At 35.1% G+C, this 16,380-nt stretch overlaps 1 protein-coding gene across 1 annotated transcript in view; it reads left to right on the top strand.

Moving 5' to 3' along the window:
• The window catches only part of LOC122753185 (synaptotagmin binding cytoplasmic RNA interacting protein), a 31,315-nt gene that overhangs the window by 12,715 nt on the left and 2,220 nt on the right, over positions 1-16,380 (top strand). Inside the window, 5 exon segments of the mRNA XM_044000367.1 lie at positions 2,864-2,938; positions 2,940-3,000; positions 3,787-3,992; positions 6,793-6,942; positions 7,311-7,432. Of these exon segments, the coding sequence (XP_043856302.1) occupies positions 2,864-2,938; positions 2,940-3,000; positions 3,787-3,992; positions 6,793-6,942; positions 7,311-7,432 (614 nt within the window).

The raw sequence follows: 16,380 nt of genomic DNA, 5'->3' as shown, positions 1-16,380 counted from the left end.
ATATACATAGCTAATGAATATTCAAGCTAGAATATTTTCAGGCTCTGCAACAGATCCTTCACTGGCATTGTATCTAATTTTAAAAAATTTTTCAAAGTTTTACAGCAGTTTATTCTACATAGCCAGGCAGAGGAAAGATTCTGAACCAGTTACTAATATTGTGCTTGTTGCTTTATGCTACCCATGGCTAATTTACTAATTATGGCTCATAGTTGGAAAATTGATTACATTACAGATAAAGGATGGATAAAATCTGTTTTCTATAGTTTACAGGAAAATAAGGTTCAACACTTTTCTTTTTGTTTGCTTTGTATATTCAGTATTCTACCTAAAAACTTGTTTAATCTTGGTGCTTATCTTTTTTTCTACATTAGAGTATAAACTTTGTTGTTTATGGATTATCTGTAGTTTGTGAATATTTATGTTCAGTTTACCAGAAGACTGAGAAAATAAATGTGGTAGCACTGCATCCCTTGTAGTTAGAAAACTTTTGTTGCTTAAGTCCAAAAGCTTACTTGACTTGATTATAATTTTAGTGATAGGAATCACTAATATGCCCTGTATAATGCTCTCTCTACAATATTGTCATAGCAAAACCTAATTGTTCCACTTGGGTTTAATCATCATTTGTAATAATGGTTAAAGATCACTGAATGAGAGTCAGGAGATCGAAATTTATAATAGGCCTTGGACTTTGTGACTTTGGGCAAGTCTCTTTTGGCAGCAGTTTTCTTACTGGTAAAATGAGAGATTTGGAATAAGTGACCATGATCTTTCAAGTTCCTGTCAGTTCTAGAATTATATGAGTCTATGACCTAAATACTATTTATATAGAATTTTATTCTCTATTTGCTATGAAAGCATAGGGCCAATAGGGACCTTATGTCATGTCATACTCTTCAGCAATATGTAAGTCTAAATAAAACCCTAGAAACTTTTTAGTAGCAGTGCATTTGGCTTCTCAGACGTATATTGGAACATAGATCTTACATGATTATGTATAAAAAAGTAGACTTGGGACCACACAAATCATTTTCTTAAACCAGGTTAAGCATAGAGCCAAATGTCAAGGTGGGGTAAGTTGCTGTTTTAAGCATTGCATAGGTCATGAATTTATACTTAAAAATTAGAATGGATTTAAAATCTGAGCAAAGGAAGCCTATAAATGTGAAATAGTGCAGTGTTTATTAATATCAGAGTTTTTATTAGCATTACATCAATAAACTGCTTTAATGAGTTTGAAGCAAAGGAACATAATAGAAAAACCTGCTGGTCCTTGTTTCTTTAGACTTACCTGAACACAGTTAAAATAGTATTTTAGGAAGAGCTTTCTGTAGTGATTATTAATACTGCTCCTGATAAAAAGAGGACATTTTACCCTGGTTCTTCATTGTTTAGATATGTATTCCACAAAATTTCTCCCTTCTGTTCTATATCTTCTGGACCCTTACTTTTTACGGTGTTTGCAGTAATCAGAGAATACTCAAACTGCTTCTCTGAAGGTGACTTTGGGAGGGGGTAGCATGAGGGTTAAGTGACTTGCCCAGGGTCGCACAGTTTGTAAGTGTCCGAGGCCAGATTTGAACTCAGGTTCTCCTGAATCCAGGGCCCGTACTTTATCCACTTCCACACTTTATGACACTTCCATCCTCTTAAGTGACCTTTAAGGAGCAGCTAGGTGTGGTATTAAGGAATAGAGTTCGCAGTCAGGAAAGACTCATTTTTCTGAGTGCATATCTGGCCTCAGATCCTTACTAGCTGTGGGACCCTAGGAAAGTCACTTAGACCTATTTGCCCAGTGTCAGCATGTATAAAATGGGCCTGAGAAGGAAATGACAAACCACTTTAAATATCTTTGCTAAGAAACCCCCAAATATGGTCATGAAGAGTCAGAAACAACTGAAACAACTCACCAGTAACAAAGTGACCTTTAGTCTATCTTTCATTGTCTCCTGGACTATGGAGCTTGAGCTGCATATCTTGACTTGCTTTGTACAGATTGAGTATTATATTATAGCTGTTTTCTCTTTTTGTTGTCAGTCTATTACCACTGCCTTTGTTAAATATAAGGAAGTATGAAATTCTGTTTGTATGTGTGGGAGGGTGGGGAGGTGGGTGAGGCAGTGAGGGGTTAAGTGACTTGCCCAGGGTCACACAGCTAGTGAGCATCAAGTATCTGAGGCCAAATTTGAACTCAGGTCCTCCTGAGTCCAGGGCCAGTGCTTCATCCATCGTGCCACCTAGCTGCCCCTGAAATTTTGTTAGAGGGTGGGAAATATATTAGATATATGTTAGATATGACATTCTGAAGTACAGGAAGAAAGAAGGGGTTAGAACTAGTTTGCTTCATCTCATCCTTCTATTTTTCTCTATCCTCCCCCTCACACCCTTTGATATTTTACCTGGAAGGAACCTTGCTGAGTAATAGAAACTAGTAAACTGGTTACATTGCATGATAATAGATATAGTAGCAGGGGTTAGGAAGGGGGAGAATAGAGAGGTGGTGGTTGCCAAATCCACTTTAATACATTGAAAAGGGCTTGTATAGGCAAAATTTCTTCCTAATTTATTAGTTTTACAAGACAATTACTTATTATAATGAATTCATATAACTTGTGAATTACTTTGTGAATATTCTATAGGTATGTAAAAATTTCATAGCTATTTTAATATAAACTCAAGACCAGTCATATTTGCAACTTTGCTTAGTTCCAAGCTTTATTTGCATATTTTAATTGATGAGACTTACATAGATAGAAAATCTGTGAATTGTATGGAATTTGTGATAAAGATTCAATGTTAGATAAATTGATCTTAAGATGAGTAATTTTTAAGTTAATGTAAAATTTTTATTTGCTTTCAGTATAATAATCATGAAATTCGCTCTGGAAAACACATTGGAGTTTGCATCTCAGTTGCAAATAATAGACTTTTTGTTGGGGTCTATTCCCAAGAGTAAAACAAAGGAGCAGATTCTTGAAGAGTTTAGCAAAGTAACAGGTAAGTGGAACTTAGACTGGGGCTATTGTATTATTGAAAGTTGGTTGAGTCTGGACAATTTTGGTTTTAGGCATTTAAGTGATTTTGTAAAATATACTACACTTCGGTTGTGTTTCCTATTAACTGTCAGTATTATTTAAAACTATAACTATAAGCTGAGAACCTCGGGATTGTAGAGTCACCAAAAACTAATTCCTTTGAATCAGAATTACTATATGGCAAGTCTGTCTTTTTGGAATTTTTGTCACACAAAAGTAACTTAGATTTGGTTTTTATATCTTGCATTATCTTTGGAGAAGCACAATTTCTAAGAAACAGTTTGACAAGTCCACCTAATTAAGATAAATTGTTAATAAGTTGAAGTACATGGTAAATTCTATTATAGCATACTCCTAATTTAAAAGTTCAAGATTTACATTTTCCTTTGTCCATTTTTAATATTTTAATTGCGATATTTCATTTGGACTTATGTCTCTTGCCTTAGGATGGTTCTTTAAATAAACAGTAATCCTGATTAAACTCAACCACACACCTAATAAAAACACCATTGCATTTCAGTTTATTTTTTATGATTTGTGGTTTTGGGAGAATTCTAATTGGATTAGGTAAATTCATTGGAAACCCCCCAGCAGTCCTATTCATTTTTGAAAATCTTAATGTGAGAGTGGACTAAATGAAGTTACCACAAATTTTTTGTTCTGATAGTTAATTACATCCTAGGTAAAAAACTTTAGTTTTTTCATTTCATTTGTTCAGTTTTTAAACAGGGTGGTTATTTAATTTCAGAGGGCCTTACAGATGTCATTTTGTACCACCAACCGGATGATAAGAAAAAGAACAGAGGTTTTTGTTTCCTTGAGTATGAAGATCACAAAACTGCTGCTCAGGCCAGGCGTAGGTTAATGAGTGGCAAAGTGAAAGTCTGGGGAAATGTGGGCACAGTCGAATGGGCTGACCCTATAGAAGATCCAGATCCTGAAGTCATGGCAAAGGTAATGATTGAGAAAATATTGACTGTTAAGTAATGTTTTAAAGTACAATAAAGTTTCACTTTTAAAGAAATTTTATTCAAATGGGAAGCTTCTCTCATGAAAAGAAACTATGTAGTAAAGATTCAGACAATTCTAATTGAACTTAGAGCAGCTAGAACTTTGGCAGCTAGATAGTGCAGAGGATAGAACACTGTACATGGGATAAGGAAGATCTGACTATTAATTTTTCTCTAAAACAAGGAACTGCTAGGTGGTGCAGTGGATAGAGCAGTGTCCCTGAAGTTGGGAGGACCTGCGTTGAAATCTCACCTTAGACACTAGATTTGTGACCCTGGGCAAGTCACTTAACCCAAATGCCTTAAACATTTGGGGCCATCTTCAGTCGTCCTGATACATAACTTTCCACTGGACCTAGCTGGCTCTGGCAAGAGAGTGATTTTGGTGACCTTGCACAGCCCTCCCTCATTTAAATCCGATTCACTGCAATTCATGACATTACCCTCAACGAGAATGAAGGACAAAAAACCAGCACGTTGTTCTTCATGATCATAATGAAGTTACCCTCTGTCTCAATTTTCTCATATGTAAAAAGGGGCTAATAATACAGCATCAACCTTCCAGGGTTGTTGTGAGGATGAGATGAGATATTTGTAAACCATTCTGCAAATCTTGAATGGTATAAAGGCTGTTACCATTTTGCACATTCACATTTATTAAAGGATAAAAAACATTGGAATCTTTTCTTGATAAAATTCTTTGTGTAAAAGACCATGTTTTGGGTAGATTGGCCTGTAAAAGTCAAGAAAAATTTTAACTGAATGATACTGCACTTACGTTTTTGCCAAGCCAGCTCACACAAGTATAAAGTATTATATAAGTAATCGTAGACCTCAAAATTTCTTAGTAAAAATTTGTTCCTTTATAGGGAAACTAAAGAATTGTTTTCCTAAAGGATTATTTTTGTGTTACAGGATGTGTGTGATGATTATGCTTTATTATAGTCTTCCAAGTGATTATTAAGAAAAAAGTTATAGTATGAGCACATACTGGTAATGGTACCACAAATATAATGTACATGGAAGGTTTGAAGCCTTACGGATTTTTGATACACATTTAGTCCATATGGTAGAGGATCTTGCAGTGTGAATTGTGCTAACAGCAGGAGCGGACTGAATCTTGGCATGTGTGTGATGATGGCACCAAACTCAATTGTTTGTTAGACTAAAGTCCCATGCCTAAAAATAGTGAGTGCTTGTTCTGGCCCCAGCTGAGCTGTGGCAGTTGAACAAGATTTAGCTATTATTAGTTAGACTGCTTCAGAAATCAGTTGAGACTTGCTATAAGAGCAAACACCTTTCAAGAGTCAACATTAATGCTAGTAGTACAATTTTCAGTTTGATCACCTGAGAAATTTCTTTTACTAATAGTGTGGTGGACTTAGATGTAGTCCACCCTTGACCTCAATTCTGATTGATTAATCAGAGGCATGTTGCTAGAAATGTGAAAGCATTTGATAACCATATTTTGGGGTGGGATTATGGATCTAAAATTTTTCCATTCATAATATCGATTAAACTACATTGGTTATCAGGACTAGAGCTGATAGAGAATTCAGGGATCATCTAGTTCAATCCCTTCATTTTACATATGAGAAAACAGGCCCAGGAAATTTGTGACTTTTGCCAAGTTCACATCCATATAATAAGTTTCACAGACTGGATCTGTACCTAGATTCTCTGACTTGAGAGCCAGTACTTTTCTCATTATCCCCTTGCTGCTTCCTGGTCTTAGCTTTCTTCATTTGGTTGGTAGTCAGCGAAGGTTTAGGTTTAGGTTAGGAGATATTATTAAGTGACTTATTCAGCTAAGCAGAATTTTTTCATGGAAACCTCATGTTGTGATTGTTTCTATTAATCAACATGCTCTCATACTCATGCCTTAACTGTGATGAAGAAATCAGTTTTGAAGTCAACATTTTATAACTTCATTTTGACCTCTCCATTGAAGATAGTTCTCAATGACATGTTACCTCAAAATAAGAATACAATATTCTAACAATAGTAAAAGCAAATATGTCTTAAGTGTATATCCATCATTCTGTACCTCGAGTCCATCATCTCCCAACTGAGAGGAGAGGTATTATCTTTCATTGTAGGCATGATCATTGGTCAGATTTGGAATGTCTTTAATTGTTTTCTTTTAAAATTATTGTCTGTAAATGGTTCTTGTTCTTTCTGTATCTGCTTGTACAACTCATCCTAAGTTTCTTGGTACACAAAGGGGCTGGGGAACTTTAGAAAAGTGATTTTTATTGCCTGACAAGCACTAACAGTTAAGTATCAAAGCACCAAAACAGTATTAGTCATAAATGTTATGACCTGATAACATTCCATTGAATTAACATAAAACAGTTGCTCAGCCATTCAATGAACACTCACTTTTTCTACCACAAAAATGCTTTTTTATAAGTACTTTTGTAGTTACTTTTAGTATTTAGGTATATGTGCCTAGTGGTGGACCACTGGACCAAAGGGTTTGTAGTTAAATGAGTTTTATGTTTATAATGCTATACCCCAAAATCAGTGCTTTTTCTGAAGTCAGAAAGAAGCTGTGATTTTCTAGGACGCTTTTAGAATATTAACCTGCAACCCCCATTTTATTGGTTAGCACAATTGGGGTGTTCAATTATTCAGAATATATTTTCATTCTCATAGGGAATATGTGATAGAAACATGTTATACTTCAAAATTTTGGAAATGTAGCAAGCACTTTGAAAATCTACTTTTTTTTCTAATTTCAGGTGAAAGTGTTATTTGTACGAAACCTTGCCAACACTGTAACAGAAGAGATTTTAGAAAAAGCATTTAGTCAGTTTGGGAAACTGGAACGAGTGAAGAAACTAAAAGATTATGCATTCATTCATTTTGATGAGAGAGATGGTGCTGTAAAGGTAAACAAGTGGGAATTGATAGTGGGTATCTTGAATAATTAAACAGTGACATTTAAAATAGTGAATTACCTAACCAAAATTTAATAGCTGGAAGTGACCTTAGAGATTGTTGATGAGAAGGTGAAGTAACTTGGCCAAGATTTTTAGACTCAAACTGGGACAACATGGCCAGTTACTTGATTCTCAGTGGAGTAAAATAAATTTAAAAAATTCTTTTTGGTGATTAAAAAAAAAAAATTAAAACAGGTTTACTGACCCCAAGTTAAGATTTCTTGTTTTAGATTATCTCCATTGGGAAAGTTCTGTAATAAATAAACCACGTTGAGTTGAAAATTACTTATCATTGATCCAACACCTGATATTTTTAGGCAATGGAAGAAATGAATGGCAAAGATTTAGAAGGAGAAAATATTGAAATTGTTTTTGCAAAGCCACCAGATCAAAAAAGGAAAGAACGCAAAGCTCAGAGGCAAGCAGCTAAAAATCAAATGTAAGTATAAATGTGTGTGTGTGTATGAATTTTGTTTGGTATGATTGAAAAATTTTCAGTAAATTTTATTGTCCTAATAAATTTGCATTTTTGATTGTATGATATACTCTTAAAATTTTTCTTTCTGTTGAAGCTCATATTATTTGAACATAGTTGTGTAACCAACAATCAGTCGTTTTAAGAGTCATTGGGGAGGGCAGCTAGATGGTGCAGTGGATAAAGCACTGGCCCTGGATTCAGGAGGACCTGAGTTCAGATCCAGACAGGACACTAGCTAGCTTCATGACCCTGGGCAAGTCACTTAACCCTCATTGCCCTGGGGGGGTGGGGAAAGAGTCATTGGGAGTTAGTTACAGCCTTCTTTCAAATGAAGATAAACTTTAAATAGTAATCACCTCGACACTTGAATTTATCTAGAAGATTCGATTTCCAGATGTTTGTCCTGTGTGTTCCTCATCACTTAACATATTTTGGTATTATAGGCATCATTATTTTATTTTATTGTTATTATTATTTTTTTGCTGGGCAATGAGGGTTAAGTGACTTGCCCAGGGTCACACAGCTAGTAAGTGTCAAGTGTTTGAGGCCAAATTTGAACTCAGGTCCTCCTGAATCCAGGGCTGGTGCTTCATCCATTGCGCCACCTAGTTGCCCCTCTTCTAGGCATCATTTTAGCAGAATTATAGTTAGAGGGCTAAAGAAAGCTTTGAGTGTTAGAGATTAAGGTTCACCAGAAACCTTTTCTGAAATTGCTTGCTGCTTAACCATAGTTGTAATTCAACATAGGCTTTTTCCCCCAATTAATCAGTAATCATTTATTAAACATCTATGTGCTAGGGGCTATGCTAAGTGCTAGAGATACAAATAGGCAAAAGACAGTCCCTTCTCTTGAGCTTACAGTCTTTAGTTATACTAAAAAGAATGTTTTTTTTCTTAGAGAATAGAGATCGTTTTATTCTTTGTATTTATTCCTCATTGAATTAGCACATTATGGTTTTGTTAATGAAGTAAAATTTTTTATAAATGAATAATTGACATTTATAGTGCTTTAATACCTGCAAAGCTCTGTTAGTTATACTAAAGAGAATGGTTTTTTCTTACAGAGAATACTGTTTCATTCTTTGTACTTATTCCTCATTGATTAGCACATTATGGTTTTGTTAATGAAGTAAAAATTTTAATAAATGAATAATTGACATTTATAGTGCTTTAATACCTGCAACGCTCTATGTTTCTCATTTGAAATCAAAAGCTTTGATGCAGGCAAAAAGCTTTATAGATGATTAAACTGAAGCTTGAAAGAGACTAAGTGACTTGCTAATGTTTGATGAAACAATTGTCAGGTGGCAGGATTTGAACCCATTTCTGAATTCTGAATGAAAAGTCTAAAACCTTTTTCACAACACTGTACTGTATGAAATTAAAGTTATAACTTTCAACTAAAGTATAACATGCAAGTCTTCAGTAAGCATAATGCCTTCACTCAGCTATATCTATGCAGTACTGCAAATATTCAGGATTTATTGTCATTTATAATATATGTGGTGTTATTACCTCATATTTTACTATAAGACCATAATGTTTTTTTTTTCAATGATGATAATTACATTAAGTAGGGGAAGTAATACACATCCTGTTTTGTACTGTATAGAATAGTATTGTGTGCTAGAATATAAACTTAAGTAATTGTCCAACTTAATATGTCTGAAATTTTCAGGACAAGGACTTGGTGTTTATGTTTTTGTAGTTTTTGTTTTTAACTTTTTTCCAAGGCATCAGTATTTCAGGGGTCTACCTGAAGGTTCTTGATACTTGTATGTAGCCAATTAAATTAGGTAAATTATTAGGTACAAACAAACATGCAAATTAGGAATTAAGACCTAAAAATTTGGACCTGTTCAAAAATTAAGTGAATGAATAAGAATTTTCATTTAAAAATTCATTATGATTGGTATCAGATTTGGGTACCTACTCTTGTCAAGTATTCCCCCATTTGTACATTAAACCTGCTAAAGAAATATTAAGGGAAATTTTTTTTGGGGGGGGGTGGATAATTAACCTCTTAATTTCATATACTGTTTGAGGTGAAGTATATCTCAGTTTGTTCAGCACAAATCTGGCAGGAGGCTGGGACATGATAAATTAAACATGATTAGAATGTCTGTCCAGTAACATAGCTTCTTTCAGGCTTTTTTTTTCCTTTGCATGGGAACAACTGCAGAGACTTGAATATATCACATTTCTTGTAATTGTCTTTTTGTTTTTATATATTCTAGAGGTTTTTAGCAAGACTTACTTAGGATCTTATAATCGATTTATCACATCAGTAAGGTGTATGTGGTAGACTTAGTTGGACAAAGTTGTGATAGTGTTAATAATTTTTGAGTCAGATTAATGGATGAGACATTCGTTTTCTATCCCATAATCCCTTTAAAATTTCTGCTAATGAACACTGAAAAGTCTCATGACCTGACAAGTAACAGAAAAACAAGTACTTGGCAGCTGTTTGAAGGTTGGGAAAAGAGGTGTGGGGAAATACAGGGTATAGTTCATAATCCAGATCACTTCAGTGGCTGAAAGGTGATCATTTAAATCATTCTCATTAAAATGTTCAAGTTGGAGAAGCACTTAGAGAAATATACATTAATATGAGTCAAATGTTAAGTAAAATTGAGATTGACTCGTACAATTCTGAGTATTAGTTATGATTTTGTATTCTTCCTGAAAATGGCTGTTATGGATTTATAATCCAGATAAATGAAAATGTGACAGATACTATGCTCTTTTTATGTTAAAGTTGTGGAGTGACTGACATCCCATAATGTAGCATTGGGCTTTGGAGGCAGGAGAACTGGATTCTAAATTGATTGGTAGTATGACCCTGAGCAAGTTAACCTCTAAACCTTAAGTTTCCTCATCTGTAAAATTAAAATAATACAAGTACTTTGTAGGCCTTTGAAGTGTCAAATTATCATATCATATAAATGGTAGCTATGAAATGTTGAATTTAAAAGTCTCAAAATGAAGAAACTTCTTTGCTGTCAGTCTTTTCTGTCCTATACAATCTACCAGCCCAATTTTTCTAAAAACATCACTTTCATGTCACTTCTTTCATAGAAATTATTAAAGGATCAAGTTCAAGTTCATATTTCTTAGCCTGGAATTCAAGGCCCTCCACAATCCCTACTTATGTTTTTAGTCTTATTTCCTGCAACTTGAATAGCTTCTCTTCCAGTTAAACAAATCCTCTCATGGTCCTTGAACACTCTTTTCCAGCCTTTGCTTGAGACATTTCTGCTGCTTATAATGCCCTCATTTCTACCTATTTAAATCTAAGCCATTGTAACTTCCTCTATGACCTTCTAAGGACCCCATCTCTATCTAGTCCAGCAAGATCTCACCATCATCTAGACTCATCATGACTTACTATAGCATACCACACTGCCATTATTTTGTTGAACTTTTTGTAAAGGGAGCTAGTCTGCTAAAGTGGAAATTCAAAACTATGCCATATCAAGATGAGGTGAAGGAACTTAAAACTTAGAAAAGGAGCTTGGTGTGTTGGGTGAGAGAAATAATAGCTATCAGTATTTAAAGGACTATGAAAAAGGATTAGATTTGTTTTTCTAGGCCCAAGAGGACAAAATCCTGAGAAAAGTAAGTAGAAGTTAGAAGACCAGTTTAAGCTCCCTATAAGGAACATTTAACAATTAAAGTAGTCAGACATATTATAGAGGGGATTTTTATTAAGGTATGAGTTGGGTCAGATAGCCTTTCATGTCTCTTGAAATTCTGAGATTATAAGATTCTAAGGTTTTGTCCAGAAGTAGAATTGCTACCTTGGTAATGAGGCCCCTATTATTGGAGGTCCTGAAGCATAGCACAGATGCCTACTTATATATTCTTGCTTAGGTATGGGTTGGATAAAGTTACCTCTTGTGGTTTCTTCCAGCTCTGGGATATTCAAACTGGTATGTAACTCATATCAGTATTAATTGCTTTAAGGTGAAAAAGAGACAAAGATTAGTGTATATGAACAAGGTTCAGGCTGTAGTGGGGACTTTAAATTACAGAAATTAATTGGGGAATGGAAATGGGAAAGATAGGGAAGGGACTTTAAAAAAAAACTAATTTAGTACTTAATTATAATCTTATAAGTAGACAAAATTATTTTGTTGTAGTGGAATTTTATTATTGGCACATAGATAAAAATCATTTTGCTAAAGAAAAGATTTCTTCTAAGGGAAAATGAAAGGCCCGAAGGTAGTGAATTTGTTGTGGGGGGGGGGGTTGGTGGGTGGGAGAAAAGCGCTTTAAACCCTACAGGAGAAAATGAATGCCAAAAATCTCCACCCCACTCCACCCCACCCCACCCCCTTCCTCCTAGATAAAAACAAAAGCATCCTCCTTCCCTTCATCTCAAATCAAACCAAAAATCCATACTATTTCAGTATACTAGGTTTCTGGGTCTCTTTGTTTTAGTGTGTGAACTGGTTTATAATATATTCAAATTGGAGAAAGGGAAAATAAATGTAATTACTGATGACTGCAGAAGTCAGAACTGTGAGCATTAAGTTACTGCAGTTTGCCTTTGCTTTCTTTGCCTGTAGTTCAGGCAGCACACTGTGCTGTTGTCAAAGTTAGCAGTAGATCATCTGATACCAGATAGCACTTGCTGCATAAGACACAAATCCATTCTTTAATGGTTTTTGTTATATTAGAATAATGTATTTTCCTTTATTCATTTATTTATTCATTCATTCATTTATCTATATTTGCTGGGCAATGGGGGTTAAGTGACTTGCCCAGGGTCACACAGCTAGTAAGTGTCAAGTGCCTGAGGCTGGATTTTGAACTCAGGTCCTCCTGAATCCAGGGCTGGTGCTTTATTCACTGCACCACCTAGCTGCCCCTTTCCTTTATTTTTAAAAAATCTTTTCCTAAACCAACTTTAGTTTATATCAATGGCTATAGAATACAATTGTTATTCTGTCACTAGTAAGAAAAGGCAACAATAATATTGCTAGGAAGAATGGAGAAGTAGCACTCAATACTTTTTTAAGAAAAATAAACATTTTTATTTTTAGTTTTTAGTTTGAAATTTTATCCCTACTTCCCTTCCTCCCCTCTCCCCTCCATGAGGCAGTAAGCAATCAGATATGGGTTATACATGTGCAATTATGTAAAACGTTACCATATTAGTCATTTCGTAAAAGAAAAAAATGAAAATGAAAAATAGCATGCTTCAGGCTATCATTTCTTTCTTTGGAAGTGGATGGTATGTTTCATCATTAATTTTTTGGGATTGTCTTGGGTCATTGTATTGTTGAGAAATAGTTAAGTCATTCACAGTTATTCATTCATCAAATGATACTGTGAAGGATGTTCTCTTGGTTCTGCTCACTTTACTATATACTATATACATCAGTTCATATAAGTCTTTCCAGGCCTTTCTGAAATCATTCTGTTTGTCATTTCTTTTAAGCACAACAATATTCTATCACCATCATATACCACAGCTTGTTTAGCCTTACTCCAATTGATGGGCATTCCTATGATTTCCAGTTCTTAACCACTATAAAAAGAGCTACTGTAAATATTTTTTGTACAAATAGGTCTTTTTCTATTTTGGGGGATGTCTTTCAGTATTTAATTTCTTCAGTAAATTTCAGTATTTCTTTAATGTTCTAAATATTTAGCCCTAAAATCAGTTGATTTAAGGTTGTAAAGTTCATAAAATTGATTGCTAAACAAATAATTGGGAAGAATGTTTCTAGCAGTATTAGAAATTTCTGTGTATCTTGTGAAAGAGGAATCAGGAAAGAATGGTTGTATTTAAACCCTACCGCAGAGACCCATGGAACTTTGAGAGCTGCAAGAAGCCATATCTATTTAAGTCTAATTCACCTTACTTTTGCAATGGGGAAATGCAAAATACAAAGGCTCAAAAAGGTTTGAGAGTAGTGAGAGGCACACCATTGGACAAAACCTAAGAACTGGGTGTTTTTCTTTTTTTTAAATGAACACTTTTCTTTCAGGGAATTCCTTAGGATTTAAGGAATGCTGCTTGCAAATATGGAATTTAGGTGCTTAGGAAGCTTTCAGGGCAAAGTCCACACCAAGGCAGTATTTATCATAGTGCTATTAAGTATGAGATGATATGGCTGTGTAGTATGGTGAATTAAAAGCCGGTCTCTTGGGGCAGCTAGGTGGCACAGTGGATAGAGCACCAGCCCTGGAATCAGGAGTACCTGAGTTCAAATCCGGCCTCAGACACTTAACACTTACTAGCTGTGTGACCCTGGGCAAGTCACTTAACCCCAATTGCCTCACCAAAAAACCAAACCAAACCAAAAAACAAAGCTCTTTGGAAACCTAATAAAGGCATCATGTCCTTTAAAAAAAAAAAGCCAGTCTCTTGGAGTCAGGAAGGAGTGAGTAGGAATCCTTTATATATACGACTTAAGGATTTTTTGTGATCCTGAGCTTACCACTCTTAACCTCTCATTACCCCCAGGCAAATTTCTAGATTGAGTTATGGAACTGTTGCTAAAATCTGCATAGGTGGACTAGGTTTCTCATAGGTAGTAAAAGGCCAGAAAAGAAAGATCAAAAAGGAAAAAGAGAAAGGTGTTTTGTTTTTTTGGTGAGGCAATTGGGGTTAAGTGACTTGCCCTGAGTCACACAGCTAGTGTAAGTGTTAAGTGTCTGAGGCTGGATTTGAACTCAGGTCCTCCTGACTCCAGGGTCAGTGATCTGTCCACTGTGCCACCTAGTTGCCCCGAGAAAGAGATTTTAAGGGACATGCTCATGGTTACACAGATGTAGTTAAGTATAGCCTAGCTAGAATTCCAAACCAAGTGCTTTCCTTTTCCTACTAGAGGATCTTATATAGACAATTCTACTATATAGAGAATCAATTAAATTTCTACCAGTCCTGTATAAACATTTTTAAAAGTGAGGCAAAAAACATGTCCTGATTTTTCATTGTAGCACAATCTAGTCTCATTTCCTCATTTATTTGGCACTGAATTAGAAGGCTTTTGTTAACTCAGTCACACAGCACAGCCCAATGGTTTTAGTTATAAGGGGTAGAATGATTAGACCAAAGCTTCTTAAATAGTGGGTTGAGACCCCATATGGGGTAGTGAAAAATTCGACTACACTAAAAGGTTATGAATACCTATTTTGTATACCTATATACTTGGGGTTGTGTAAATTTCTTTGTCAAAAAGGAATTGTGAGTGGAAAAAGTCCTGACCTAGACTAATAGATAACCTGGGTTTAATAAATGGGCCATCTTTGCCACCAAGAGCTTTGTAATTTTGGGCAAGTCATTTAACTTTGAGCTGCAATTTTCTCATCTCTAAAATACAGAAAATATCTACAATTGCTTACTTCACTGGTTTAAGAGAAAATCAGATTAGATGACTGAAATTTAAATTGTTGATGCTACTATAAAGGTTAGGGGAACCATTTCCCTTACTCCCCACAAAACAAAGCTTCAATGACCCTCTGTACTTTTATTTGTTTCTACTATGAATGGATTATCTTGAAGTAAAGAGTGGTAATGGCATATTCTTCTAATACTTGGTATGTATGTACCTTGTATATATTGTTCCTAGCACATTTAAATTACTTTTTACTTCACTTCAAAGGTACATTTAGAAACCCTCTTTTGAGCCTAACCAGAATATAGGGTTAAGATTGTACCATATATGGTTCTTTGAAAAGTGTCTGATTTTTCCCCCTCAGTTTTATTGAGGCTACATAAAAAAGAATTTATTAGGTGCTTATGTGCCAAACACTGTGCTAAGCACTAGTGATACAAATAGAAAAGTAAGGCAGTCTCTTCTGTCAGAGATCTCACTTTAATTTGAAAAACAACACATATTAGTCTTCTGCAGGATAGAAAGCCCTGAAATGTCCAAGATGATAAGTCCTGAGTTACCATAAGGCCTGTAGTTTGGTCATTCATTCATAGTGATTTGAGCAATAATTAAGATTCTGCCTCAGATACTTTGTGTGACCCTGGGCATCTGTAAAAATGGGCTTAGTGATTATAGCTACCCAGATGATTAATAGATGACATTAAGACAGCCTGCTGATTTCTTTCTTTTTTTTTTAAATTAAAAATTAGAATTTTTTGTAGGGTTTTAAATCACTCATTCAAGGAGCATAAATATTTCATGTGCCAGGCACAGGTCTTTAAAAGTAAGTTATATAATCCCTGCTTAGACCCATACAGCTAATTTAAAAATAAGGTGATTTGATGGTTACTTCTAGAAAAAAGTGTTCTTTGAGTCTTGAAGGAAACTAGAGATTCTAAGAGTTTGAAGTAAGAAAGACATGCATTCCAGGAATCAGAAATAGCCAGTGAAAGGGACATAGACTTAAGAGGGAGCACTTTCTATGGGGACCAGTTTGATTGGATTGAAGAGTGAATGAAGGTCAGAAATGTGTAATAAGGCTGGAAAGCTAGATTATTTGGGGGCCTGGGCGTGAAAGACTTTAAATGATGTTATGGAGGTAGAAATTATAAGATATTTTGGTAGCTGATTGAACATGTAGAGTGGTTGGTGATGACACTTAAGACTTTGAACCTGGGTGACAGGAAATATGGTGGGTGCCCTCACAGTAGAAATAGGGAAATTTGGAAAAGGGATAGATGAGGAGAGACAATTGGTTCTTTTTGAACTGTCTAGTTGGACATGACCAAAAGTTCGTTGGTGATACTTGCTTTGCAGCTCTGAAGAGTCTAGGGCTCTTTAGCATTTATTATTTGTTTAGTATTTATTTCAAGTGACAGATTTTTGTAGAGATAATTAAGCCCATGGAAGTTGGATGATGTCATTGAGAGTGAAGATAGGTGGCCCATGACAGCCTTTGGAGTACATCCATAGATAGGAAGTTAGGGGGTACATGAGTATACTGATTCATTGAAATTT

The sequence above is a fragment of the Dromiciops gliroides genome, chromosome 4 (genome assembly GCF_019393635.1).
Source record: "Dromiciops gliroides isolate mDroGli1 chromosome 4, mDroGli1.pri, whole genome shotgun sequence".
Taxonomy (NCBI): Eukaryota; Metazoa; Chordata; class Mammalia; order Microbiotheria; family Microbiotheriidae; genus Dromiciops; species Dromiciops gliroides.
The sequence above is the reverse complement of the archived record's forward strand: the minus strand, read 5'-3'. Positions and strand labels throughout refer to the sequence as shown.